This window comes from Eublepharis macularius, chromosome 7 (assembly GCF_028583425.1).
Source record: "Eublepharis macularius isolate TG4126 chromosome 7, MPM_Emac_v1.0, whole genome shotgun sequence".
NCBI lineage: Eukaryota > Metazoa > Chordata > Lepidosauria > Squamata > Eublepharidae > Eublepharis > Eublepharis macularius.
The window spans coordinates 43,966,072-43,993,865 of NC_072796.1; the positions used below are offsets into that span (position 1 = coordinate 43,966,072).

Sequence of the window (27,794 nt, forward strand, 5' to 3'; positions counted from 1 at the left end):
ATTCTTGTAACTGTCTGAGGACATTCGTTGTTTGGAAGCAGAACAGTATCATGTGCTTTTTTAGCCTCTGGTCCAAGAGACAACGCAAGAACCGTTTCCAGCAGAGACTGAACTTTTCACTTGCCAACAAAGGAAAGAGCTAATCCTGTTATAAATATACTATAGGATCTGAGCAGTTTTACAGATTGAAGTTTTAATCTGCTGATCTTTAGTTTGCCTTTAATTTGTATTTAACAAATGTAGTCTCAGGAAAATTAACAGTGTTTACAAGAATTATGAAAAAGTATGACAGAACTATTTGAAAAACCAGAAATTGAAGTATTTCTTGGGGATGAGGGGAGGTAGAGGAGAAAGATGACTATAACATTGCAGCACTTTTGAGAGGTGTTAAGAAATATTAGTTTTATTTTAACCAGTTCACAGCTGAATATTTATTCTATAAAAACTTTACAGATTGTACAGTTTATATATAGTTCAAACTACGAGAACAAAAAAGTAGGTCCCACAGATGCAAAAATACTGTACCAATCCAAGGTAAAAGCAGATTTACACACTGTACAACTCGCCACTGGGATGAGGTGGTTAGGCTCCAAGTATAAAGTTCAAAACTGTACAAAAATAAGGTTTGATTTGTTTCATTCTTCATACATTCAGTAAGATTGCAAGCACAGATACCCAAAGAACTAAGATATCTGGAGTCAGGAATCAACACACACTCCTGAAAGGAATGCAAAATAGGTCTATTTACACAGGGCACTCTTGTACACCATATTGTATATTATGTACCCTGATCTAACCGTGGCAATCTGCGCATGGAGAACAGGCTATTATGGGTCTATCACCCATCTGGATGCAGTCCCATACGCATAAAAGGGCACTGTGTGTGTGTTGGGGGGGGGGAACATAAATAAACCTGCATCCAGCACTAGGGCGTGTTCATGTACTCCTGTATCATGTTTACACCAAACACATGGGGGACACCACCCCCAACAGCCAATCAATCCATTTCATTGATTCTCTGTTTGGTGATGGAGGTCTTTATGCAGAATGCCAGCAGCCTGCTGTTGCATGGAAAGATCACTGGATCAGGGCTAGAGTGTAAAATAAAGAGCATTGACAAAAAAGACAAAAATCTAATTAAAGGTAGTTTTTTTTTTAAAAAAAGGTTTTGTATTTAATAGTGTGCCAAAAGTATTAACTTATTAAATAAAATATATTCTACGTGAAGCTAAAAAATGAACATAAAATACATTTTTGGTGTAATCATTTAACAAACCAGCAAACAGAAGAAAAAAAACACAAAACAACCTTGTATACAGAGTAGTTCTCACCCAGCAACAGAAGCAATTATGTAGTTAAAATAATTCAAGAAAACCCCTATTTTTATAAAACCCACTAAGACTAAACTATAATTTAAGATACCCATAGTATATATGGTATTCAGTGATTCACTAATACTGCAAAACGAAGCTTCTTTTTTGACAAGAGACTGGCTTCTTCATTTCTGGCCTGGGTAAGAAACAGGGCATGTCCCCCAAAACAAGAAGGGCTGAGTGTTTTTATAGCATAAATCCTGAGCACACTCATATTTGGGGAAGAAAATACACCACTTAATTACAGGGATTTACTTTAAAAATAATTCATTTTAGAATGTGTCATTACTTGAGGTATTTTTAAACCTTCCTTGAAATTCAAGGCAATGCCTCTTCTTAACCAACTTATTGGGCAGTGAAAGTAAGGGCTGGCCGATACCCGTTTTAATTCTGTACTCTAGTGAAAAAATATCTCATTGCTTCAGGACTTTCCTGCCACATACAAAATAATGCAACGCCTCATTTTATCTGTCATTTTCTTTCAGATACAGTACTAGCCAATGATAACAAAGTAGAAGACAAAGTTTGGTAGTGCACTCCATTATATTTTTTTAGTTTGTGTATATAAAGAAATATAATATATATTTATATATATTTATATCTATATATGGAGAAAGGAAATTTGTTCGCTTAACATACAGTACTTCTTGAAAAACCCTCAACAATAAAACCATGTTCTTCCAAACGTCAGTCCCACGCTTTCTGAGCAATGAGCGAGTTTTATTTTAGATTTTTAAATTCATTTAGGGCATCCACAACATCCAGATGTCCAAGTAAATACAATTCCAGTGTCAATGCACATCTCTTCAAAATTCATCAATCTTCCTCTGCAAGTATTTTAACATGGAGTCCATCCCTTGAGCAGATCCCCAAATTTTCTTTAAAACTTCACACTCCTTATCATTCGCTTGTTCTAAGTCCCCCTTCATTATATTACGAACTAAACCTTTGGATTCTTCAAGTACCTGCATTTAAAAAATCACAATGAGAACACACAATGTTTTATACAGTACAAGAAAAATGCGTATTATGGAGTAGATATGGAGAATCAGAAGAGGAACTCTGCCTGACACAATGGTGTCCATGGGAAGATGGGACCAACTGCAAAATGTTGGGATGTTCCAAGCCAAGAACCTTCCTACAATGGAGACAGCTGTTTGGATGGATGTACCCTCCAGTCACAAAGGTGATGCCTTCTAGGTGCTTCTGAAGTATCTCCTGCCCTCCACTGAGGAGGAAAAAAGCTAGGATTGAATCTTGGCTGTGAGGGAAAAGCTAGGACTGACTCTTGGGGAAGGAGCAAGTGGGTGCCAGAAGACACACCAGAGGACACCATGATGTCCATGACAGAAACCATGGTGAGGATCACTGTTCTAGCCTCTTTCTCCAAGGCATTCCCAAAGATCTGGGCCCCTTGAGAATAGCTTAAAATAGCAGTAGAAAGGAGGAATTGGTGAAGATCCCATTCTTCCCTTGTTGAGTGTTGGAAATGCCATTCTATTTGTGACACATAGTTCTGGACCAAACACACTGATGGAGGAGGTATGTGCAGGAGGAAGAGCTTGCATACTGGATTCTGCTTGGTGGTGAGAAGGAGGATAGAAATGCAGACTAACTGAGCACCCTGGGCACAGAGATGTATCGCATGCCCCAGAGGCCCCTCACAGTGAAAACAGCCAGTCAGTATCATAGAGAGAGGGCAGGATTGACTCTCTGTAACAGTGTGCAAATGTAATCCTTGCAAGGCCCTGACCTAGATAGCCCAGGCAAGCTTGATCTCATCAGATCTCAGAAGCTAAGCAGGGTTGGTCCTGGTTAGCACTTGCATGGGAGAGCACCAAGGAAGTCCAGGGTTGCTATGCAGAGGCAGACAATGGCAAACCACTTCTGTTCGTCTCTTGCCTTGACAACACTATGGGTTGCCATCTTGTCTGTGACTTGACAGCACTTTCCACCACCTTATAAGTGAATACCTGCCATTCACTGCCACAGTGAAAAAAGAAAAGTACGTACATTGGTGAAGGAGCTAAATTTGCATCTGGTGATCCCATTGTCTAGTATGAGAAACAAGCATGTTTCTTCTCAACTGTGCCCAAGACTGCATCTCACTTACTCTGTACCACAGAATTCAGTAGGGCCAAATCAAGTCAGCACTTCTTTGCATAGCCTTAGCCCAGGTCTCTGCTTCTTGATCATGCTAGATCAGGAATGGTGAAAACTTGGATAGATAGAACCTCTCAAAAAGTGTAATGGATAATGTAACATTCTCAAAGTCTTGATTGCAAGAATGATTAAACTCAGGGCTCTCTCAGCCCCTTAATAATCCAATGTGTGTAGGCTTTACTCATTTGTTGTGTGAAATCTAGGTATCTTCTTCCTTCCTTTCTTCCCTGCTTTTGTTTTGGAGACAAAGCATTCTCCTACCACTTAAGCCATAATATTTCTCCACTAGGAAAACATGCTTTCCCCCAGGTGTCAACCCCCCTCCCAACCCACAACTCTTTGTAATTGTCATGTGGAACACTGTTGTGTGTGGGTGATGGGACCAACTGCAGGAAAAGTATATGCACGTGGGCTTTGGGAACTATGTGACTATTGTACAAAGGATTTTTTAAACTGCCTGCAAAAGACGCGTTAAGTCAAACAACTTGAACATCCCCAGTTGTAGCTGGTGCAAAAATATTATATGATTTAAAATTTTTCCCATGCTGACTGACTCCATTTAGTGTACTATTAATGTTTTAACTTGGCTTTTGTCTAAACAGTGCTGTGTCATTGGTTTGAGGCCAGGCAACCTAGCCACTTGGTATATTTGGTTGAAGCTGCAATCTAGAAATGAAGTATTTTATTGCAGTCTCACTGGAGACTGCCCCGGAGCTCTATGGAACTGCTCCAAAAGACCTCTACAGCCATGAAATACACAAATACTTAAATACTTTTGATGGATTTTAGACTGTTTATTTGTTCTGTTTAACTATTTATCTGTGTTGGAACCCAGGTGCATATGCCCTTAAAGAATTACTGCATGTCATAAAAAAATTATCAGAAAAGATTATGTAATGCCGTGATAAATGATTTTATAATGTTATGAGCTCTATGGAAGAGGATATAAAATGACAAGAAAAACAAAACCCTGAATGTTAAATTTCACATATAGTTTTTTTAACATTATGGCAGCAGTTTTGTTGTTGTTGTTTTGGTTTGGTTCTGTGTTGCCAAGCAGAAACTAAATAAACATTTTTCAGATATCAAAGTGATTCTCTTAGACAGAGTCATTCCTCTTTCCATAATCTCAATCAATATAATATTAAGCTCCATTAAATATTATAAAGCAGTGTTCTATGTACCTATAGCAGTTGCAAGCCAGTTCATGTCTGGGTTCACACTTGACGTAAACCACATGTCACACTCAAGTTTGTGAATGTTTTTCCCAAATTAAAAAAAAAAATCTGATATAGCTGCTGGAAGCCAAAATTTGGATTAGAAATTCCCTAGCCTTTATCTTCACAGAGCCATTTTCTTTCATTTTTTCCCCTTCCATATTGTGCTCCATCTCTATCTGCCCTTTAAATATGAACTTCCAATCCAGACTTCATCTTCCAACAACGGCTGAGTGTACCTACACCTCTACCAAACCTTGGGTAAAAAAAAATTCACGATAGTGCACCATGTGTAGATAAGACCTTAACAAAAGCACCAGAAGCATGATGAGCAAGGTGGTACGTAGATATTACCAGAGCAATTATGTTGATGTATAAAGTCATTATGGAAATTGCTTCTAGCTATATTTATGTACAGTGCAGTTTAAACTGGCCTCTCCACATACCAAAGGCTCTGTGCTGCTCACGTGTAGGGAATACCCACTGTACAAAGCGGTGACTGTAAGGACAACTTTCAATTCAGCCCTGTGTGAAATCAAAGTGGAGAAAGATACTTACAACTGAATTACAAGTGACAAGTTCCTTAATTCGAACCATGACTTCCTGGGTGAATGTTCCTGGCCAAAAAACTTGAGACACCAGTCCTTTTGCACATGCTTCTTGTGCAGTCAGCTTCCTTCCACTGAACAACATTTCATTTGCCTGAGGAAATTAGAAAGTTATTTCAAATGACAAATCCAATGTAATATACAAGTATCTTTCGTAAAAACACTGTGGCTTCTAAAAGTATCTATACCAGTTGGAAGCCTTCACTGGATTGTATTGCTTGTGTGCTTTTCTATTACTGGAACAAGCAACAACCAGTAACTACCATTAACAGCTACTTTGGTTTCAGCGTGTTAGGCTGCATACACAAGTGGCATATTTGGGAGCCTAGAGGGCTTACCATCCGAGGAAGATGTACAAGATATGGCTGTTAACAGCTATTCAAAATAAACAGAACCTCACCAAATCAGATGGGCTTTGGCTGACAATGCAAGCAAATTTAGGCTTGATGTCCTAAGCAAAAGGAAAACGTGAAGATCAGGGCATGACACAGGAACGTGTCCAGGGAAAAGCACTGCAGAAGAGGCAGGTATAAGTGATGTAATCATACACTGGTAGTTAAAATGAAGGGGAGAAACAACCAGATCGTCTTTTAAAGTAAACTCATTCCTTTTATAACTTTAACACATTAATCCTGTGAACAAATTACATACTTTAAAGATCCTGCAAATGGGATGAGAAGCATTATATTACTATTTATATTTTTACTGGTCTGAATTTCATCTGAATTATACATTTTTGAATTCTGAATGTCTTGCTTTTCTGATTTTTCATCTTGGATATTAATAGGAGAATTAGACAAATTCTTCACAGCCTATTAGCACCCCCCTGAAATACCTGATGCAAGGCAGCTAGAGCATATTAGCAAATGATCTTTAGGTTGAAACCAATACAAGCAGTACAGCTTGTATTGTACTTTTCGAGCTCAGATCAATACAAGACATTAAGAGGCAAATTTTGCACTCTGCCCAAGAAAAACTATCAACATCATTTAAGACTGCTCTGTTTTAAGCACTTACTCTGGATTGTTTTTATTGGGTGTTTTACTGATAGTGATTTTATAAATTTTGGTTTTATTAATATGGGTAAAAATATGATGCATTGCCATTTAAGAACTCAATTTTTATTATCCTGGTTTAATCTTGAAAGCCTTATTTATCCAAACAGAATTCTGAAACTATTTCCATGTCAATTAATTTCAGTTCAAAACATTCTAGCTTCAATAATCTCGAGCTGCAACTTTTTTCTCCATCACGTTCTACACAACCTACTACCTATTTAGGTTATGGAAAAACAGATAGCTGTGTGCATTTGTATCCCTGATCTGTGCATCATATGAAAAGCTTTTGGATTATAGTATACTTAAGACATGTTTGTCTATGTTTTTGCAGAAAGGCTCAACGTCAGCTTGAGTGATCTGTACCAGCTTAAATTTCTGACAGGTTGTTTATGGACCTCAGAACTCTGTTATACGGCCTCAAAGCCCAACAGACTAAGCCCGGCAAGCCTCTTTATAATGTTAGAGCAGGTAAACTAATTGCAGCTAGAAGGGTTAAGACTAATTTAAATGGTTAAGACCACTGTGACATCAGAGTACATCAGCCACCAGCACAAGACTAAGGTAGCAAGCATGGCAAGCACAGCACTGACTCTCATGGGCTGTAGCACTGATGAACCTCTGACTAGTAATTTATATCTGTTATAATGTATAGCTATGTTTTGACTCTAGAAACCAACTTTTGGCAATGGGAAAAAGTCCCTAAGTTGTTAAAGCAAATCAGCAGTTTAAAGAATTTTGCGGTATTATAAATCAGAAGCAACCAAAGGAATTAAAATTACTCTTCCATGCTTAAAGGAACATACATATTTTAATTTAGACATCTAAATTTGTGCACAAATAAGGAGCCAGTCTATAGTTAGGCACATGCTAAAGAGTAATCTTGAGTACAAGCAAGGCTTGAATGAAACTGACACAACAGATATGCATGGAGAAAAAGTAGAGTGTTATACAGAACTAGTCATTATAAAGAGCCTGCACAGATTCATATGATTTTATACCTTAATTTGATATAATTCAGTCACACAAGGGAATTGTGTACGTGCACTATTCTCCCAAAAGAGGCAGCTGCCAACTCTTTAATCATGAACATATTTACTCTGGAACTGTGTTTTGTGGATTTTAACAAACTGTATCTTTAAGTACACAAGTTTAGTTTGGTAACCAAAAAGCCAGTGCATGAAAACTTTTGCAATAAGGAAAGTGCTTTACATTCTTCTCGATGGCAGCTGTTTTGCTTTAGAATACTATTTGGTTTCAGTAGCTTACCACATGGATCAAGAGTTCCGCTTGCATAACCACATCTAAACCTCCCTCACAAAATAAGTTTGCTACAGCACAGAAAAAACCTGTTGACCAGTATGAGGTGCACTACACATGAAGGGCTTGCCTCATTGAGAAGCAATCACAGGAGCTGATTTTAAGCTACCTCCACGTGGCAGCTGATTTGAGCACACCACTTCTCATGTTCTCTGAAATCTGTAGAACTCTTACAGAAGACTTGGCTAAAGGAGCTGCAACTCCAATACTTGGGTCTTGAAATACCAGTAGCTGTATAACTTGCAACACCCAACAGAAATTGTAGCTGTATGTTTACAGGGCAAGTTCAGATACAATGCATTCTAAAGGCCCCCCACCCCACCCTAGGACTACAAAACAGCCTGGCAAGAACAGCTCAAAATCAAACCTACTCTTGCACAGCCCAGGTGAGTTGTGCAAAGAGGGTGCTGCTACCTGGTTAGTAGGAGTGGGAGGGAGACTGGTCAAGGCAGGTGTGCAGCCTAGGTCAACTAGGGTGGAGTGAGGCGGGCAGGAGAGGCAAGGAAGATGCCACTGCATTCAGTTTCACTAATGAGGAATGCAGCAGCGCCTTCTTTCCGCCAGCTGCCAGGTTGTTGGGGTGGTGGTCTTTATCCAGGGCCATTTTGGACTCCCATTCACCCCTGCATGGAAAAATATCTTGTCCAACTATAATCTATTACACTAAGACCAATGAGGCCAGAATCCTGCCTGCCAACCTAAGTAAGGGATCTTCCAACAGAAGAAATGTTTTGCATTAGCGCTAGGGCTTTTTTTGAGGGGAACACCATTCCGGAAGCCCTAGCATCTGCCCACATGATTCCTTCCTCCTTCGGCTGTGCAGGTTCTGCAGAGGACGCTTAGCTGCTTTGGGTTCATTCTGCTTTTTTCCCATTCCTCTGTGTGTGTGTGAGAGAGAACTGGGGCCCGGCAGGCTCTGTAGAGGAGGGTAAGCTCCTTTGAGTTCATTCTTTTTTCATTCATTCATTCATTCATGAGTGTGTGTGTGTGTATGTGAGAGACAGAGAGAGAGCGCGCAAGCATAGCTGTTGGGGTCGGCTTTGCAGAGGAGGCTTTAGCTGCTTTGAGTTCATTCTTTTTTCATTTGTTTGTGAGTGAGTGAGTGAGTGAGTGAGTGAGTGAGTGAGTGAGAGAAAGAGAGTGCAAGCACAGCTTCTGGGGGTCGGCTTTGGAGAGGAGGTTTTAGCTGCTTTGAGTTCATTCTGCTTTTTTCATTTGTGAGTGAGTGAGAAAGAGAGAGTGTAAGTAGAGCTGCTGGGGTCGGCTTTGCAGAGGAGGCTTTAGCTGCTTTGAGTTCATTTTGCTTTTTTCATTCGTGAGTGAGAGAGAGAGAGAAAGTGTAAGCAGAGCTGCTGGGGTCAGTTTTGCAGAGGAGGCTTAGCTGCTTTGAGTTCATTCTACTTTCCATTTCATTCAGTGGTTTCTGTGTATGTGTGTGCTGCTTTGAGTTCATTCTGTTTTATTTTCATTGGGGGAGTGGGTAGGTGGGGCTGTGTGTGTGTGCTGCTTTGAGTTCATTCTGCTTTCTTTTCATGGGGGTGGGTGAGGCTGTGTGTGTATGTGTTTTGCTTTCATTTTTTTGTTGGCTGAAGTTGACATTGTTCTCACAGCTTTTGAAAGTAGATTGGTTCTGTGTTAGTTAAAATATATCAGTTATGGTTATTTGTATTAGTTAAAATACGAGTTATGGTTATTCCAGTTTTATGCTAGGAATGGATAGCTGTGTCCAAGTCACAGAAGGCTTTCATCAGTATATTCATCAGCATATAGTCTTATGTCTCAATAGCTGTAACTCAAATGGTTCTTCCCACCCTCAGCTGATTAACATCACTGAAATTGCAGTGGACATATGGGTATTAAGGGAGTTTTTATGAATACTGATTGTGTGGGACATTGGAATATTTATGAGCATTTCACAACAGCTTAGCCACTGGTAGAGTTGGCAGGCAACAAAAAAAAAGCCATTTTAAGTATAACTCTAATGCAGCTAAAGTTGAGTATCTAATTTTGAATTGCTCCAGTAAAGCAAAACCCTCCCTGAACATTTGAAAATTCAATGTTCATTAGATTAGGAACTTCAGACTCTGTGGAATTCTGAGAAACAGTTTTAGATTTTTTTTCTATGCTGGCAGAGGGAATCTGTTAGAATTTAGGTTTGTGAGATGGGTTTTAGATTTTTAGAGGCCCCCTCCTTCTTGCATATTTTAAAATATGATTCCAAAGAAATGAAATGTTTGGAAATGGAATGGAAGATTTCACTTTTTGTAGAGGATACAGAAAGGAAAAAAACCCTTTCTCATAATAGTGTAATTTTCCAAGCTTACTAAAATTTATCTTGTCGTAATGCATCGTGCTGGGTTCTGGGAACTGGCGTCACTTCTGGGAGTGACATCACTTCCAGGAGTGATGCCATCACACATTTCTGGAAGCGCGCACACGTGATAATAGAGAGTTCCACACCTCTTTTCCTAGAAAAAAGCCCTGATTAGCGCATTAACAAAAATTGGTTGTTGACTGTTAATTCCTAATGTGATTCACAAAATTTACCATATTTGGGCTTTTCACATCCCAATAATCAAGTTATAATTCCCAGTTAAAAGTTCTAAGAAAAATATGTGACAACCTGCTCTTTATCAATGGCAGTATATTCATGAAAAATGTTTCAGAAGTTATCTGCATATAATTGCTTCACTCTCCATTACAAAGAACAATTCATCAATTTGTGCCTTACTTTGCATGACACATGGACCCTTCATAAAATATTAGTATGAGACGCTCCCCACCCCCTACAAAAGCTGGGAAATTTGGGAGGGAAGTTCCTATTCCCCATCCCACAAGCCTTTTTCTTCAATATTTCCAATTGAAAATTTGAGAAATTTGGAGCAGAACTGATAAAAGGTCCTACGATATTTTTTCTTTGGGAATGAATGAAATACTTTTTAACACAAAATATATCGCATTTGATTTTTCTGACAGAAAACTAGAGATTTGGGGGAGCATTGATAAAAATTCCTATAAGATCTATCTGTCTATCTTTAGGCATGAGTGAAATGTGCTCATAGTGTAGGGTGCAACAGTTTGCAGTTCTCTCCCCTTTTAAGATTGTGTGTATTTGCAATTTTGTTGGTAGAAAACTAAGGTATTTATACTTTAAAGTTCTATCAATATGCCATAAATTTACTTTAAAGTTCTATAAATATGAACATGCCTGTATATGCTAAGTTATAAATGATGCATTTTTATGTTATTACAGCTACAAAAACAGGTTTGAATTTGATAGGAAAGTAAGTATTGCATATATATTTCAATTTGCCTTCAAATTTCTATACTCCCCAATATGGGAAAAAGCCCCCCTCCCCTCTTAAAAATTTCTGGAAACTTTACATCTCTACTCAGCATGTATCAAGAAAGGGCCTTTCTTGGGATTCTCAGAAACCTGATGTTTAGAGCTGTTTTGCAGCACATTTAAGGGTTGCAACTTAGTGATCTGGGATACTTTGCCAGGCAGTTGGTTTGTGTCGGTCTTTTTTATGCTCAAAGTTTTGGCGAAAAGATGCCAGGAGGGTCAATCCTGACAGTACTGCACCGAGGCAGGCCCCCACAAAACCAGGAACAACATAGAGGGTAGAAGACCATGTGTGCTGTCAGTAAAAGAAAACATCATAAGAATAGTCCTGCTGGAACCAACCACTGGTCCATCCAGTCCAGCATCCTGTCTCACATAGTGGTCAACCAGTCACTACGAAGAGCCAACAACAGGGCACAGAAGCCAAGGCCTTCCCCTGAAGTTGCCTCCTGACACTGGTATTCAGAGGTTTACTTCCTCTGTATGTGGAAGTTCCCTTTAGTCACCATGGCTAGTAGCCACTGATAGATCTACCCTCCACAAATCTGATCAATCCCCTTTAGAAGCTGTCTATGTCTGTGGCCATCACTACATCCTCTGGCAGCAAATTCCACATCTTAATAACTCATTGTATGAAGAAGTATTTCCTTCTGTCTGCTGAATCCTCAGACATTCCCTAAGTATGGAATGAAAAAATTCAGTTTTTGCAGTCCATTCCTTTTATTGATCAGATACCAGGTTACTAAATAGAGGTGGGCAGGTTCCCTAGAATTGGGTAGGAAAACAAAGCCTTTGCATGGATGCAGCATAGTATATCCCTTGTGGTGACCTTGCAGAGTTATTACTGCTATCAAAGGTGGATAAATGCACTTCAGGAAAACTACCAAACAACTGAACATATTCAGCATGACTAATACTGGGTTAACAACAGAGTGACTTTCAGCCATAACACAAAAGGACTTAGAAGTATATAAATATCTCTTCAAATCCTCCATCTCTAAGATTATATTATTAGATTTTATAAGGTATTTCATAATGTGCATTAGAACCTTGTCATAGTGGAAAGAGAACATACTAAAAAACCCACAGGTGTGACAGAAGGTGAAAATATGAAGCTGTGAGTCATCTAGACAAGATGAGAAAGCTATGCCGAACACTATATGTACTAAACCAGATCCTGATGGAGATCCTGGCTAGCTTACAAATCCAAAATGTAGGCACCTGATATTGCTGCACTTTTATAGAACATAAATTACATCATCTCCTACTCTTAGAGACGGCATAAGCTTACTCAAAACAGGTACCCTTTACTGAGAAGGTAGCCTGAGGGGTTGTAAACAGTTTGTGATGTGGTGTGAGAGGGTGGTGAGAGTACAGACACCATTCTTTTGCAAATGGAAGTTTGGAACCAACCCAATCATTTTACACACATTTCCAGTCTACAAGATCTACTGCTCGCAAAGTTGCCTTGAGCTGAGAGGTGGCATATACAATTCCTTTATAAATACATACATAAGTAAATGTATAAAATACTGAAGGCTTGAGTTTTTGTTAATCTCACTAAGACTAAGTTCGCAATTTTGGCTAGATTTCCCCATCTCTCTACAGATCCTCCTCAGGGCTCCCTACCCCTCAGAAGCACCATTTTGTGGAAACCAGTGGGCTGGGGGAGGGGGAGAGAAAAGTTCCATTCTGTTGCTGGAAAATTTAGTCTAGATCCAATCTACTCTCTACAAATTTGTTAAAGGCAACAACTGGCTCATTCACATGGTCTAGTCATTCTTTGATAAGAATACAACTACATTGGAATGAACAACTATAACTTTTGCTACAACAGAGCTATGGAGACAGATTACTCCAGGGTAAGTAGTACTGGAATATTTTATACAAAATAAGCCTGAGAACCTGATGATAATCATTAGCTACTATAACTAGATACCTTCTAGACATTAAAATGGGACCGCCTAACTAATAAAGATGCCCTGCAATAGCATCCTGGGAGAACGAACAGGGAATCTTGAATTTACACTTAATTAGATTCTAAGTTTCTTACTGAATACTAATAATTTGTCTTCTGGCAGATATATTATAAAACTGCCTGAAATGGAAAATGTGCAAGGGAGCATACGCTCTCATTTATCTGAAGCGAATGTATTATGAACAGAGGAAAACATAGTTTATTGGCATACAGATAATGTGAAGTACAAAAGAAGGATTTTATTTCTATGATATATAATGCTTAAGGGAATACGCTGCTGAATAATGAGACTCAAATGTTTGCAGAATTTTATAAATTTAACCTTGATGTAGAGGCAGAAGATAGAAAGAGAGGTCCCCTCCACTGTTTAGCAGGGACAAACTACTATTTAGTTCATCTCTTCTCAAAATCATCTCCTGCCATTCCATTGTACACTTTGTTAAATTATGAAAAAGCGGGTACTACGGATTTGCTTTTCTTTTTCCTTCTTGTCTCTTTCCTTTATATTAGTTTACAATTTAAAATAATGATTGCCTTGAGTGCTTTGGCATAAAGGCAGTATATAAATGTAGTAAAATACTTCTTTATTTAGGATATTTCTGTGCTGTCTCTTCAGAGTCCTGCTCGAGGTGTCTTACAATTAAAATCACTACAATATAAAAAAGCCATTAAAAGAAGTGATTGAATTTAAGCCCAGTAAAAAAAAACTATCTGTAAAGAACAAACAGACTATTAAAAAGCTAATAAGATAAAACTCTTAATTAAAAGCCTGGGTAAAAACATACTGTTTTGCCTTGGCACCTAAAAAAAAGTAAAGTAGGTGCCAGGTAAGTCTCAAGGGGTGGGTGTTCTAATGGCGAGGTGCAACCACAGAAAATGCCATCTCCAGTCACCACCTACTTCACCTCTGTGCTCTCTAAAGCACAGAGCACAGGGCTTGAGAGGAAGATCTTAACTGGCGGGCTGGATTATAAAAGCTCCAGAAATAAAGCTCCAGAAATGGAAAACATCTAGAATTATGTGTGTACCAAGCCCTCCAAAGCCTTGATTATATATATAAAATGGAAGCCTCTCCCCTTATGAGTAGGAGTGTGCGCTTTGGGTATCCGATTCGGGTAAAATACCCGATTCGGGCCCGATTCAGAAATACTGAATCAAAGCTTCCTGAAGCACTTGTAATGCTTTGGGAAGCTTCAGGGTGCACGGGGGTTAAGTTTAAAGGGTCCTTTAGCAAGCAGCAGGGCCCTTTAACCTTTTCCATTCCCCACCCTTACCCCCACTTACCTGGCACTGGCTGGAGGAGGCCTTCCCTCCTCCCTGCTGGCCTCTGGTGGCAGCGGCGGCCCTCTCTGCTGGCAAGCCATGCCAGGCACAGCTGCGTGGCGGTGGCAGGGGAGGCCTTTTCCGCCAGCCAGCTGGCCAGCGCAGCATTGGCGGCTGGAGTTGGGTGGGGGTGGGGGATGGGGTTAAAGGGTGGGGTGGGAGTTTAAGAGTTGGGGTGGGCCTCCCCCCACCCCATCCCTTCAGTATGCTCCAAATCTTTAAACCCGAAGCAGGAAACCTGAATATTTTTCAGGTGCACACCCCTACAAGTCTATTTCTAAGCTTAATTCTGGACAATAAATCCTACTGATAGTGCCACCATTCCAAAAATGAAAACAGTCAGAGAAAAACTTGGTCATCTTTGTTGCAGGCCTACACTGCTGAAGTCTTCCCACTTAATTTTTACAGTTTTGATTTTGAACAAGATCTCTAAACAGTATTAGCAGAAATAACTAGAAAACAATACCTATACAGGAGAATTTTTACAAAATATTGAATTCAAGTTATGCCCTTGTTCTTGGGTTACATAGAGTTTCAATACAAGAGCTTCAACTGTTTATGGGAAGACAATGCTAAATCACATGCCCTTTCAAATCTTGTGCTCAGCCAGCCATGTTTTTTATTATATATTCCTTCTGTTCTGGAACCCTGTCTCCAGAATCTTGATGTATCAATTTTCTATCTGTCAACAAATCATGAATTTATCTTTTATATTTAAATCCATAAGAATAAAATCTGTCTCCTGTCTTTCCTAATTTTGTAAGTGACTTATTTTCATATCCCAATATTCTGATAGTTTGGAACACAGCCACAACAAATGTTTGAAATCCATGTCCACTCTTGCACATTTCTAACAGCTGAAAGTATTAGTTTATTCTTTTCAATCTGAGAGATGGGATATTACTGAAAAATGTTTCACTTGGACTTCTTTCAGATTCTGAAACAATGAGCATTTGTCTAGGATCTTAAAAACCAAGTTCTGTTCTTCTGTCGCTTTTACATGACGTCTCTGCCATTGTGACTTACACTGATCTTGGTTTCCACTAGCCAGTTCCAGTAAGGCATTGTAAAAGTGATATGTAATCCTTCCATTAATACACATGATAGACAAATCAGTAGGGGTGTGCGCTTCAGGTTCCCAGAGGTGGGGATCTCACCGGTATGCTCCAAATCATTTAGAAGCATACTGAAGCAATTCCGATAACCCGAACCTGAAGTGGCTTGACACTTCGGGTTTGGGGTTATTACGAATCATTTTCCCGTTTCAGGTAAACCAGAAGTGGGAATACTTAATATTTCCCTGGTGTACACCCCTACTAATCAGTATTTACTTGCTCTGATTAAAAAGTCCCTAATTCCAGTTTCTAATATTAGAATAATAAAAAAGTATGTGTGTTTGTGGGAAATCTGTGACCTATCCCTCATATGGCAAAATATCATATGCAATTAAGCCTTTGAACCTTTAACATTCGGCTCACATCTCATCATTAAATATCCTTGCCATGTTATCAGGATTACAATTTTAATGGTGAATCCCCAACTCTGAAGAAAAAAAGTGCAGGCAGAGTTTTTGTTTGCTATCATACTTTCTCTATACTTTTAATGACAAAGTATTGCCCTTCCCTAAACTATTTCTTTTCTCCCCTTTGTGTTTAACTATAACTCAGGGTCTTACGGAATTGGTATTGTGTTCTAGATGGAAGAATTTGTCTTTTTTAATGACAAACAAATTTTTAACCATGTTAACAGCACAGTCTCATAAGTTAAAAACGTATTAGTGACCATTAGAACTCCTTGATTTTATTTTGAGTATGTTAAGGTTTATATCTTTCCCATGCAAAATGATTAATTACTTTGTGTCATCCACAGAATCCAACTTTGTAGGGGACACAAAACATTCTTTTTCTACTCAGTTATTGTGACTAATTTGCTTTGCTGGATCTAATTCATTAATTGATTGTGTGCTATTTTATTGATTTTTAAAAATAAATCACTGAATACTTTATTGGTTTTGTACACAATCTGAACTTCAGCAAAACAGCACATGCATTTAAAAGACAAGTAGTTATTTCCTTTTCCCAAACACAGCATATTAATCTTCTGAAAAATAATAAAAGTTGAAGCACGGATGGATTGTGAAATTAGTTCTGTAAGGTTTGTGTGGACCCGACTCTAGCTCCCTTAAGGACAGACTGAAGAAAAAGAATGCCAGAGCTAAGGAAAGCAACCTGGAACTATTGCAGTTCTCCAACCAGGCAGAAACAAACCAGTGAAGTTAAATAATATAGTTTTAGATTAAACAGGGTATTATGACTTTCTACTTCCATTCCAGTAAGATGAATTTGTTCCTTGGAGAATGCTCCAACAATGATTAGGGTTTCTCTCTACCAAACACATATTCATGTAAGAAGTACTAAATCCTGGCTTGGCTCCAAAGAACCACAAGTGGAACTCTGATCATGGAATGTGCATCTCACTTGCCCTTATCTTCTGTAGCTTCCTGTACTACCTGAAAAGCCAATCTGCTTACTATTGCTGAGTGAGAACCACAGGCTAATAGCTACACAAAACAACCTATCACTTTTGGGACTTCCAATCAACTGGGAAGAACGCAGGATAAATGAAAAACACAATACTGTCAACTGCAAGTTGCTCCAATCCAGAAGAGTAAATGCCAACTGCAATAGCAGAAATAGAGAAATTTGAGACTATATAACTAAATATTGGGTTGGATCACATGGAAAATATCCATTAATGAAAGGGGATGATTTTCACCAATTTCCCTCCCATTCGTTGCAAACCTCCAACTCCCCCTTCATGGTGTTCCTGGAGAAGGCTATCCCCCAGAAACAGCATTGGGGAGGGATTTCAAACTACAGAGGGAGGGTGAAGTGATGAAGTCCACTTTGCTAACAGAAATCCTATCAGTCAACAGAGACTTTCCACAGAATCCAAGCCATAATCATAGAGTCTAAGTTACTTAATATGGGTATTCCTGCAGACTGCAATGCTAAAAATAACTAAGATCCTATCCTTCTTATTTAGCAAAGTACTTGAGAGTTAACATCTGTCTGAGTACCCAGGAAACCTTTAAAGCAAATTATATCCCCTTAGTCCACTCAACTCCAAAAAAATAAACATTTGGAAAACGTAAAATATACTTGTAACTGGACCAATAGCTGCTGTAGATAGCCATTTTAATCAAATGCTTACAGCTATGTCAAACCTTATCCATTTCTATATGACTTGCCAAAGTGTAAGAAATAGAGGCCTGACATCATAAAATTAGCCTTTATGGTGTAGTGGTTAGTGTTGGACTAGGATCTGGGAAATTAGGTTCGAATGTCCACTCCAGCATGGAAGCTTGCTGGGTCACATTGGACCAGTCACATACTCTTGGCCTAATCTACCTCACAGGGTTGTTGTGGGGATAAAATGAAAGAAAGGAGAATTGTGTAACCCACCTTGGGACCCCATTGGAGAGAAAGGTGGGGTATAAGTAAAGTAAATAAGTCTATTGTTTTATTATAAACTTAGACAGCTCTTCATTTATATTAACACTCTGGAGAGCAAAAGTGGGTTCAGCTCTGTTTGTGGACTTCCTTTGTTTCCCAGCAGTCCCCTTAAGAATGCCCCAAAAGACAATACTAGGAGACATAAGAGACAGTAGCAAGGAACAAGAAGCAAGTGAAATTAGGGTTGCCAGGTCTCCCTGACTGGCAGAAGACCTTCCGCCAGCAGCCCTCTTACCCTACCACTTCTTGGCAGGCGGGCAGGAGGATAAACGAGAGGAATCGCTGTCTACAAAGTTAAACCACAGAGTTTTTGGGCGAATGCTACAGCATTGCCCTATGTGATGATGTCACTTCTGGGTTACATCACCATTTTTCCAGCAACATCTCAGAACAGCCCCTTAAGAGTTGGAAGGCATGAATTTGCCCTCACTGTCCTTTTTACAGCTAGAGGAAGCATGGCAAAGCAACCTTTCCATTTGAACAAGAGGGAGGAGTGGTAATTTCACCCAATTTTCCCTCCTCACTGCAGCCTTCTTTTTCTTTAGTTTGTGAGGCTCCTCGGACCCTGATAGCACTGGCTATCTGGAGGCCCTACAGGACTACTACAGGAAGGGAATGGCAGGGAAAGATCCACCACAACTGTCTTCTGCTTGTGGTTTACTGGACCCAACCCATTATCATTAGGAAGTTTGGCATGACTATACAACAAGCTAAAGATTGGTCCAAACAAAAGAAACACTTTAAACAACTTTAAGAACATGTGATTCACTGAGGGGATTATTGTCCCTAGTTTTTTTTGCCACTGATCCTATTTCTAAATCATAAATTTGGCCAGGAGAAAATATGTAAGTGATATCTGCCACCTCTAGCATAGCTGTCATGGAAAGACAATATGTACGTTATCTAAATAAAGTCCAGGCAGGAGAAAGGACTCTGGTTAGCAGACCTTGGTCCTTTTCCTTTTAGCTTGGTAGATCTTATAGAGAAAGATTCTGATAAATATAATATACACATTGTGTTGAAAAGTAAGCTCAGGGCAACTTTAATATGTAGCCTAAAAGTAACAATGAGCATTTATATAACAATGCAATTTGCAGAAGATCTGTGGAGAGGCAGGGAACAGGGGTTTAAGTGCATGTGACACCAATGCAAAAATAGTGGCACTGGCTTCTAGTATGTAAAATAATTTGCTGTTTTTATTATTTTTTTGATGTATAGGTTTTGAACTTTTTTAGTCACATAGTTCTATGAAGGCATATGATACATAAAAATATATTGTAAAAAATCAAAAGATATGACCTTAGTGCTACACTCCTCTGAAGGCAGTTTTCCAAACCAGACCAGGGTGGGGAATAGCATTTACTGGCATTTCTCTTGACTCTCTCTTAAAAGCATACTAACATACCTGTAAGTTAAATAGTAACATCTATAATTCAAGTAGTGTTCAAAGTGAAAAGAGGACTTTTCAGGTAAGGACAACTAAGCAAAACAAAGTATCATGGTAAAAACAAAAGCAGGAATGGATAACTATTTTTGGCCACCTTTAAGTTTACTGGGGTAGAAGAAGAGGAACAACAGAAAGGTATAGTCCAGGTGTGGCCAAAAATGATTAATGTAAGAGCCACATAGAATAAACGTCAGATGTTTGAGAGCCGCAAGACATGATGCATTGAAGTGACTTCAGATGAAGAGGTGGGTTTGGGGGAGTGTCCTGAAAGTGACATCACAGGAAGGGGTGGGGTTTTGGTGCAGTATGCTAGAAGTGACATCACAAAAATGATGTCACATCCTTGCTAGGCTTCACCCCCAAAGTCCCCAGGTATTTTCTGAGTCAGACCTGGCAACCCCAACATTTTTATTGAAAATATGAAAGTCATGGAAAGAAAGAAAGAAAGAAAGAAAGAAAGAAAGAAAGAAAGAAAGAAAGAAAGAAAGAAAGAAAGAAAGAAAGAAAGAAAGAAAGAAAGAAAGAAAAGGGAGGGAAAGACATGGAAAGAAAGAAGGGAAGGGAGGGAACTAAACTAAACTAAACTAAACTAAACTAAACTAAACTAAACTAAACTAAACTAAACTAAACTAAACTAAACTAAACTGTATTGCCACGACAATACTCAGAGACCTCTGGGAGCCGCACAATATGTCTAGAAGAGCCACGGGTGGCTCCCGAGCCGCAGTTTGGCCACCCCTGGTATAGTCTGTATACTACAAAATAACAGGTTACAGGCACTAGTAAAATAGTTGACAGATTAATTCTAGGTATTTTAGGAAGGTACATAGTGTCATTTCCACACTACACTGCACAGTGATGCATTCCAAGCGTACACCAGAATGTTTTTTCTGTATATCATGAAGAAGAAATGCATGCACAGCAGAGTTTCAAGTTGCTTATGAACAAACATTTATTCACACATCTGAAAATATGCTAGACAAGCAGAGAGTGTTTCACTAAAAGTGCTGACTTGACACCACTGAAGTACATTTCCCCCCGAAATATATACCAGGTTCAACTCAACATCTCGCAGTCCAGACTCAGAGCACGGGAACATGCACTTGTCCCACTGGAATCCATGGAATTTAACTACACTGAACTTCATGTTGGACAGCAGTCATTGTTAACAAAAGGCAACAAGTGATTAGGAGTCAGTTACTCATACTCTGAAGAGCTGGTTATTGCCAAAATAATGAAACAATTCAAAGGAAGCATACAGGTTTTACATATCAAAGCCATACCATTAAATGGTTTTCCAGTGCTGAGGCAAAGGAAATATTGCACTTTCTGAAGTAGTAATGTACTGTCCTGTTCAGACGTGACTTTAGGAGCACTGGAACATGAAATCGTAACTATCTGGAAGGAAATATAATGAAATATAATGATTATTATATCCCCTTCCAAAGACTTGTGCTTTCATGAACCAGTAGTCCAAAATTCAGTCTGAACTAAAAATATGTGCAGTGAAGTACATTATTCTCCATCATCAAGGACTGTCATTGCCAGTGCCATGCTTATACAAAACATTATGGGGGTGTTATGCTTAGTCCATGTCAGATAATGCAAGATGGAAGATGGTGCACTGAAGCAAGATTTGTTATACTGCATTTGTCTTTCTTTCACAGATTACTTACAGATGCCAGGCCCATTATTCTTGGGAATGTAAGGGACGAACATCCATCAGGACTTTGCCCAAATGTCGTATATGGAGTCTGAAACCAAGCCTTCTCATTAGCCCAAACCACATCACATAGAGGTAATATAGATGCTCCAAGTCCAATGGCTGGGCCATTTACTGCTACAATGATGGGCTTCTTAAACTGAATGAAAGTATTTACGAAATTCCTGAAATGAAATAAGTATCCAATGATGACACATTTTAGCAGCAAAATATCCACCACCAAACTAAAACCACTTTAAAGCAACTAGTCACTCCTTTTTGAAACTTTAGTACACAGCCACAGTTTCTTATCTAAGGTCAGGATTAGTGGAGTGCACTTGGGTATTCCTTGGTCAAAATTAAACCCTAAATTAACTTTTTTTAGTTGGCTTGTGGACATCCGAAATGACCCAAAATATTCTTGAAAGTCCAGGAGTAACAATAATTTACCTCCTGGAATTTCGGAAGTGTTTCAGGTTTTGTGGAATCAACAGGATTGGGGAGGGAGAAAGAGGAAGTGCTCCCAGCGTGTGGGTAAGATAGGCACTAATAATGTGTTTTAATGTTTTTTAAGGGCAAAATTCTCAGGTGCCCCAAAATTCCTATACCCAAAACCTGTTCAAAATGATTTCCTAAAATGGAAACAACACTCTCCTCTGAAATTTCATCATAACAAAAATTATATCCTTAAAAATTCCCAACTAAATTAAAATGAAATGTTTTGAAGTACAGCCCCCCCCCCCATGCAAGCTACTGTATGTGATGAGTTAGACAGCAAATTATTTACAAGACTGTTTTCTAGGGAAAACTGGTGGGACGTGGTCAAGGTGTTATGGCTAAGAAAAGAGAATCTAAATAAAAAGTGGTCCCTTTGCCCCCCTGAGACTGCAAAAGTTTTCATAAAACCCACCACTTGCCAGAAGGCCATTTTCTTCCACTATTAAACTACTAATTTATATACTCGTTTTGGAAATAATATTACTGTGATTTTTTCCCCAGGGACAGGAGCGAATGCTTCCTTCCTTTTTTTTAAAAAAACTGTTCTCTATCTATTCCTACAATCCTCCTTTTTGTTGTAAATTTTCACTATCCTTAGGTAAGTGGAGAATATGGACTTCAGTATGTGGTTATAACTACTACTAAGATCTGAGATTAAGTAATTTGATTATTGTTCTGACTTATTTTTGATGAACTGCTTTTATTAGTTAAAATCAATTTACAATATAGAAAATAAATTATATGGATATACACAGTTTTATTATTTATTGGAACGATAATGTTCATGGCCCAGGTTTTCAAAAAAAGTTGTTTTCCTTCTCTGATCTTGTCGTAACTTGTAAACTTCCTTTTGGTAGCAACATCTAAAATTTTATACTACCTAAGAGATCTTTCTTTCCCTCAAAAGTCTGTTGTAGTTTAAACAAGTTAGTGAACATTTTTAGATTAGAATCTTCTACAGGTAACCAAGCAAAACATAGTGAGTCATAAAGAATACTATGAAAATGAACAAGGAAACTACAGTTTATCATTTCTTGTGCACTGCAAGAGTTGATTCCAAAACTGAACAACGATCATTGCCAGAAAATATGGATAAAATCAGCATGTTGTTTATATCTCCAACTTCTACCGTCAAACACATTAGAAATGGCTCTAAACCTACAGAAGGTAAGGTTACATTGGTTCATCTTAAACTTTTTGAGACCTCACATTTATTATTCTGCTTTTGTATTTCTGACTTTCTGCAACCTTCTTAAGAAAAAAAATCCCATGGTAATTAACTTCAGAATCTGAAGTCATCAGAAGTTTCTATAGTGAAGACTATGCACTGATAAAGTGAACAACTGGTACATTAAGTGTTAATCTATGGCCACTGGGAATGGATGGCTTATGCTTTCTAAACGGCCAATTTTCTGAATAATTTCATCCACTTGGCAGGTGACCAAACTGGGCATGAGAACAATGGATTTTTCCCTCTGTCAAAAGAAGATTCCTCTCTTAGCAAAACAAGTCACTGGATCCAACCCTATCCTCCTGGTTTGTATAACCTTATATACAGTATTTGTACAATGTCAATAACAAGAAGCATTTAGTTCAGTAAATGGCTATTGTTTTATAATTCACTTTACTTTATAAAGGACAGGAAGTATGTTTTCCTAAGAGCCAACAACCTGTTACATGCCTCTTCTATGTCATAAACTGGGCATAAAGTACAAAAACAAAATTATCATGGGAAAATATAAAACTTTAATGAAAATCAGAAGCATGGCAGTTTCAGCCTCAATAAATTGCTTTCTATGCTGAATTTAGTTTTAGCAGTTATTTCATCCTTACAAGGCTGCCATTGACAATCAACAGACAACATATTTAGTGCTCTGATAATAAAGTAGGCAGAATACTCAATACTCAGAACCATAATAGAAATGTATGCTATAAACATGGAATTCAGATTGTTTACAGGAAAAGGGCAGATATCAAACTACACTTTAGTGATGTAATGCATTTGTTTGTGTTTTAAAGCCAGCTTCTCTAACTGTCATAGGATGGATGTGGAGGGAGGAAGAGAACCAACCAGCCTGGGCACCTTCTGACTCAACACGTGGCTTCTGAACCTTCAGCCCACAACACTTTCATATTGGCAATCTTGTTTTTTATAATAATGGGGAACAGATTTTTTTTTAAGAGGAAGCTGGAGATTTTAGGTTTCTAAAAAGATCCTCCTGATGCCTTGGAGGCCAACAGTGCCATCCTGAACAGAGGTACACTAAGCCCATTTCGGTGTAACTCCGCTGTGGAAGGCCCTGTAAACATAGCAAATGCACCACTAACCCATCTTTAAACATGCTTCCCCCCAAATGTGACACTGAATATTATCATCATAATGCCTTCAGCAAGACACACATTCTGGTTTAGTTAGAATCTAATTGTTGTGGGAGGGCATCCCAAGAATACAAGTCAGCAGTTCTGACGTTTCAGGTAAGCATTTGTACACTCTGCAGTCTTCTGAATGCCTCATTCTCTAAGAACAAGAAACATCAGTACAATGAGTAAAAAGCAGTTTTACAAACCTAACAGCATCTGCCATCTTAGTACTTTCTCTTTTTCTATCATCTGTTAAGCGCCGTATAAAATAAATGAAGTCAAGGCCACAGCAGAAGACGCTGCCAACTGCGCTGAGGAGGACAAGTTTACTGTCATCAGCTGCTGCTGTGTTCAGTGCACTTTGGACCTCTTTCATTACCTGTAAATAAGATACATTAAGTGCATGAAAACAGGATGCAGAATACTTAATCTACAGTGTTTGCAAATGCACAGCATTTCTTTGGACTGAACAGCAGGTGGCATATGCAACCAGTTCAGCAAAACCCAATTTAGGCCAAACTTTATTTCAAAGTTCCCATTTTTATATTGGAAAAGAAATGACAAAAATAGAACATAGCATAAATAAAATGAGGAAATATTTAAAACTGAGAAAATGCTAAAACACTTTAAAGAAAGATAGGAAAACCAAGCATTCTGCAGATTTTTTATAGAAAGCTTTTAGATGCCCTCAAACATGATGTGATATATCATGTTTATTTTGATCTATATTTGATTTACTTTTCAAAAAGAGTACCCAATGTTAATTTTTATGTCCCAACAGCAACACTTTCCCTGGAAAAATACTTTTGAAAATGAAAAGACAATAGAGTATGTACTTCTCTTACACTGTTTAGATTTTAGAAAGAAATGCGAAGGCACTAAAAATAATTGACATACTAATTTTATTACACCCCAAGAACTAGTCATTCATGATACACCTTGGATCTGGTTTTCTACTCATAGTTCAACAGAATTTAACTCTCTTCCGTGAACGCCAGAGGGGCACCAGTTTCACTGCTATTCCCTGTGGTATCACTTGTTACATCCATATCAGATGGGTAATTACAATATTCCTTTCATCTGATGAGAAGAGACATTTATGTTGGGGTGGGGCTTTTTAATGCTGTATTTTAATTAGCATGTATTAATCTTTTGTTTTTATTACTTTTATTTTGTAAGCTGCTTTGGGTAGGTTCCTAGAGAGGCAGCATAAAAATGTTCTAAATAAATAAATAAAAAGATGTATAGTTTTGTTTTTGATATGACTTGCACAGCCAATCAAGCAAATTTATAATGTTTTAAAAAAGATCATCTGTATTTGTGGTTTTATTCCTTCCCCTCATTTACTAATCCATAAAATACCTATGTATTCTTTCTTACACAATTCTTGGAGATTATCTCCCGAAAAACATTAATTACAACTTTGAAACTATGCCAAGGTTTCCTAATATTGTATTGGCAATGGCATCTGTTTAATATGGTTTTGTGAAAAAAAGGAGTCTTCAGAAATAGAAAAATTTCTACCTTATATCTTTGTCTGCAAACGTAGCAACATTCAAATAAGTAAAATGGAAATAAAGAGATTTAATAAAAAATGGCAAGAAATAAGGAACTGTTCAAACTACTCTGAAGATTCGAACTGGCATCTTTATTACATGTACTTAAGGCTCATTAACTTCAGTGTTTAAATTTTCAGTTTTTGAAAGTGAATGTAGTTGTAATAATGAAACTTGTGTTTAGTCTACCCCATCTTGCACTCGTTTCACATTAACACTTCTGACCTTGTCCTTCAGTCCTCCAACTCCACCAACTCAGCTGCTCTAAAGTCTCCTGTACTCTTAAATTAACTCATTTCTTTCCAGCTGCTCCCAAGGCCTAGAACCATCTCCTAAATATGGTGCTATATTTTTCTCTCTTAATTCAAATCTTGTTCAAAATCCATCTTCGCCACAGGATTTTTAATCTTCATTTCCAACTGCAACAAAGCTTAACTATGCTTAACCGTATTTGCTCCCAATCAACTCTTGCAACTGTCTCTCCCTGCAATGCATGTAAGCTTATTTGAGTACATCATCCTTGGCAACAAGGACCTCTCTCTTTTTACTTGTGAACGTCTGTAAGTCACTGCTGTCATTAAAGTTGCTGAAAGGGTATGACTGCACCACAGCTCTCCTCCCAAGCCCCCAAATGACCAAATGGTTCTAACCTCTGGATTTAATGAATTGTTCTCTGATGATTTGGTTGATAATAAAATGTGCGTGAAGCCATCTTGTTTCCTGACAACAATGTCTCTGTACCGGTAAGCACTCTCAGTTTGTCTCACACTGAATCGTAGCCTCTTATCAAAAGGTTGATCCCTCCTTTCATCAATAAATCTTCGTTTGCTGGCTGTCACTGATGTCTGTATGTTGGTACCATTGGTTGCTAAGGCTTCTATGAAGGTAGATGTACCTGTGAAAGTTTCAACAAAGTATGCTTTGATATTCACTTCACCAGTTTAGCAATTACAATCCCAATTTTTTACAATCCCAAATTGGAATATAGCAACCACAACAAAAGTTCTGATGTTACCAGAGAAATGTGGAAAGTAATGATATCTGAAACAGGGTCTTAAGTTAAAGTGTATCTGAAATACCTCATTTTAAAAGTATGCATAATACCACTGCTGCCACCACCAATATTGAAGCATTGGGGCCAGGGGGAAAATAACTGATCTGAAGCCCCCTACCTGATTACTTCAGCATGTAGCATCTTTTATTTTATTTTTTGGAAAAATATAAAATTCTTAGTCTATGGCTAAGAATTCTGTCTCACTTAAAAGCTACCCCAAACAATTTGAACATTGCGCAAAAGTAGCACCTCATTTACTCTTGAGTAGAAATGCAAGTATGCTGAGTTAACCAAATACCCTGACGCCCCAGTGCTCAAAACAGCAGTGGCACCTATGTCTTGGGCCACCTATGTCTTGAGCACTCTACAGTAGAACACTCTCTTCACTTTCCACAGCTGGAACTGGATGAAGAGGTAGCAATGGGAGTGAGCAAAGAGGATCAAGCCTGAGAGGCTTCAACCAGCAACTGAGTCATTGACTTTGTCAGTTTATTTATGAAGATGAGACTGTAGAAGGACTAAAGTACGCACCGGGTCTCCTCTACACAGTTTCATTTCTTAAGCAAGAGGGAACTGAACAAAATAAGGTAGATTTAGGATTAGGAAGAGTTCGTCTATCAAGTGAAAAAGACAGGGCAAAAATGGAATCTGAGCAAAGGACTCAGGATCCTGGAAGAATGTACAAAATAGCAGAGGCAGAAAGGTGGCAGTTAAGAACTCACAGTTATTTTGAGAAAATACTGAAAACTTGCTAACTCCTAACAGAGCCTCTGTTAAAATCTACAATAAACTAGATGAAGTCCGGACTGGTGGAGCTTCCCAGGGACAGAGGCTCAGAGTGTCATAGGAGGGAACCAGCAGCATCTTCTGGTATTCATTTTCCCCACATCACAGTGCAGAGAAGGTGGAGAAACCAGAAAACTGTCTAAAGTGAACTAATTGGAAGAAATGGTTTATAGGTAATTCTGAAATAGAACAGATAAATAAAAATGTGAAAAATACTGGCATATCATCAGAGCTATTATCACACATGAAGCTACTGTTTCATTTTCAAGTGTTTTAATCAACATAATTAACAATGCTTAATTTGTATTTACAGGAGAAGTAGAAAACAAAAATTCATACCAGCTTATTTCCTATTATAAACCTTTCAGTTTGATAACACTTAAAGCATCACTGCTGAAGACATATGACAAAAGTTTTATATAAATATATCGGCTGAAGTATCCCTACATACAAAAAACAGTCTTGTAACTCAAGAGGAATAAATATACAAAT

The 27,794-nt window shown here is 38.4% G+C and overlaps 1 protein-coding gene across 1 annotated transcript in view; it reads right to left on the reverse strand.

Annotated features, from left to right (window-relative positions):
* Positions 1–375: 375 nt before the first annotated feature.
* CDYL (chromodomain Y like) overlaps positions 376–27,794 on the reverse strand; it is a 176,016-nt gene continuing 148,597 nt past the window's right edge. Inside the window, exons 3-7 of the mRNA XM_054986005.1 lie at positions 26,113–26,357; positions 24,113–24,285; positions 21,022–21,232; positions 5,312–5,455; positions 376–2,338 (exon numbers count right to left, since the gene is read on the reverse strand). Of these exons, the coding sequence (XP_054841980.1) occupies positions 2,180–2,338; positions 5,312–5,455; positions 21,022–21,232; positions 24,113–24,285; positions 26,113–26,357 (932 nt within the window). The 3' untranslated portion in view covers positions 376–2,179. The remainder of the gene's footprint in view (positions 2,339–5,311; positions 5,456–21,021; positions 21,233–24,112; positions 24,286–26,112; positions 26,358–27,794) is intronic.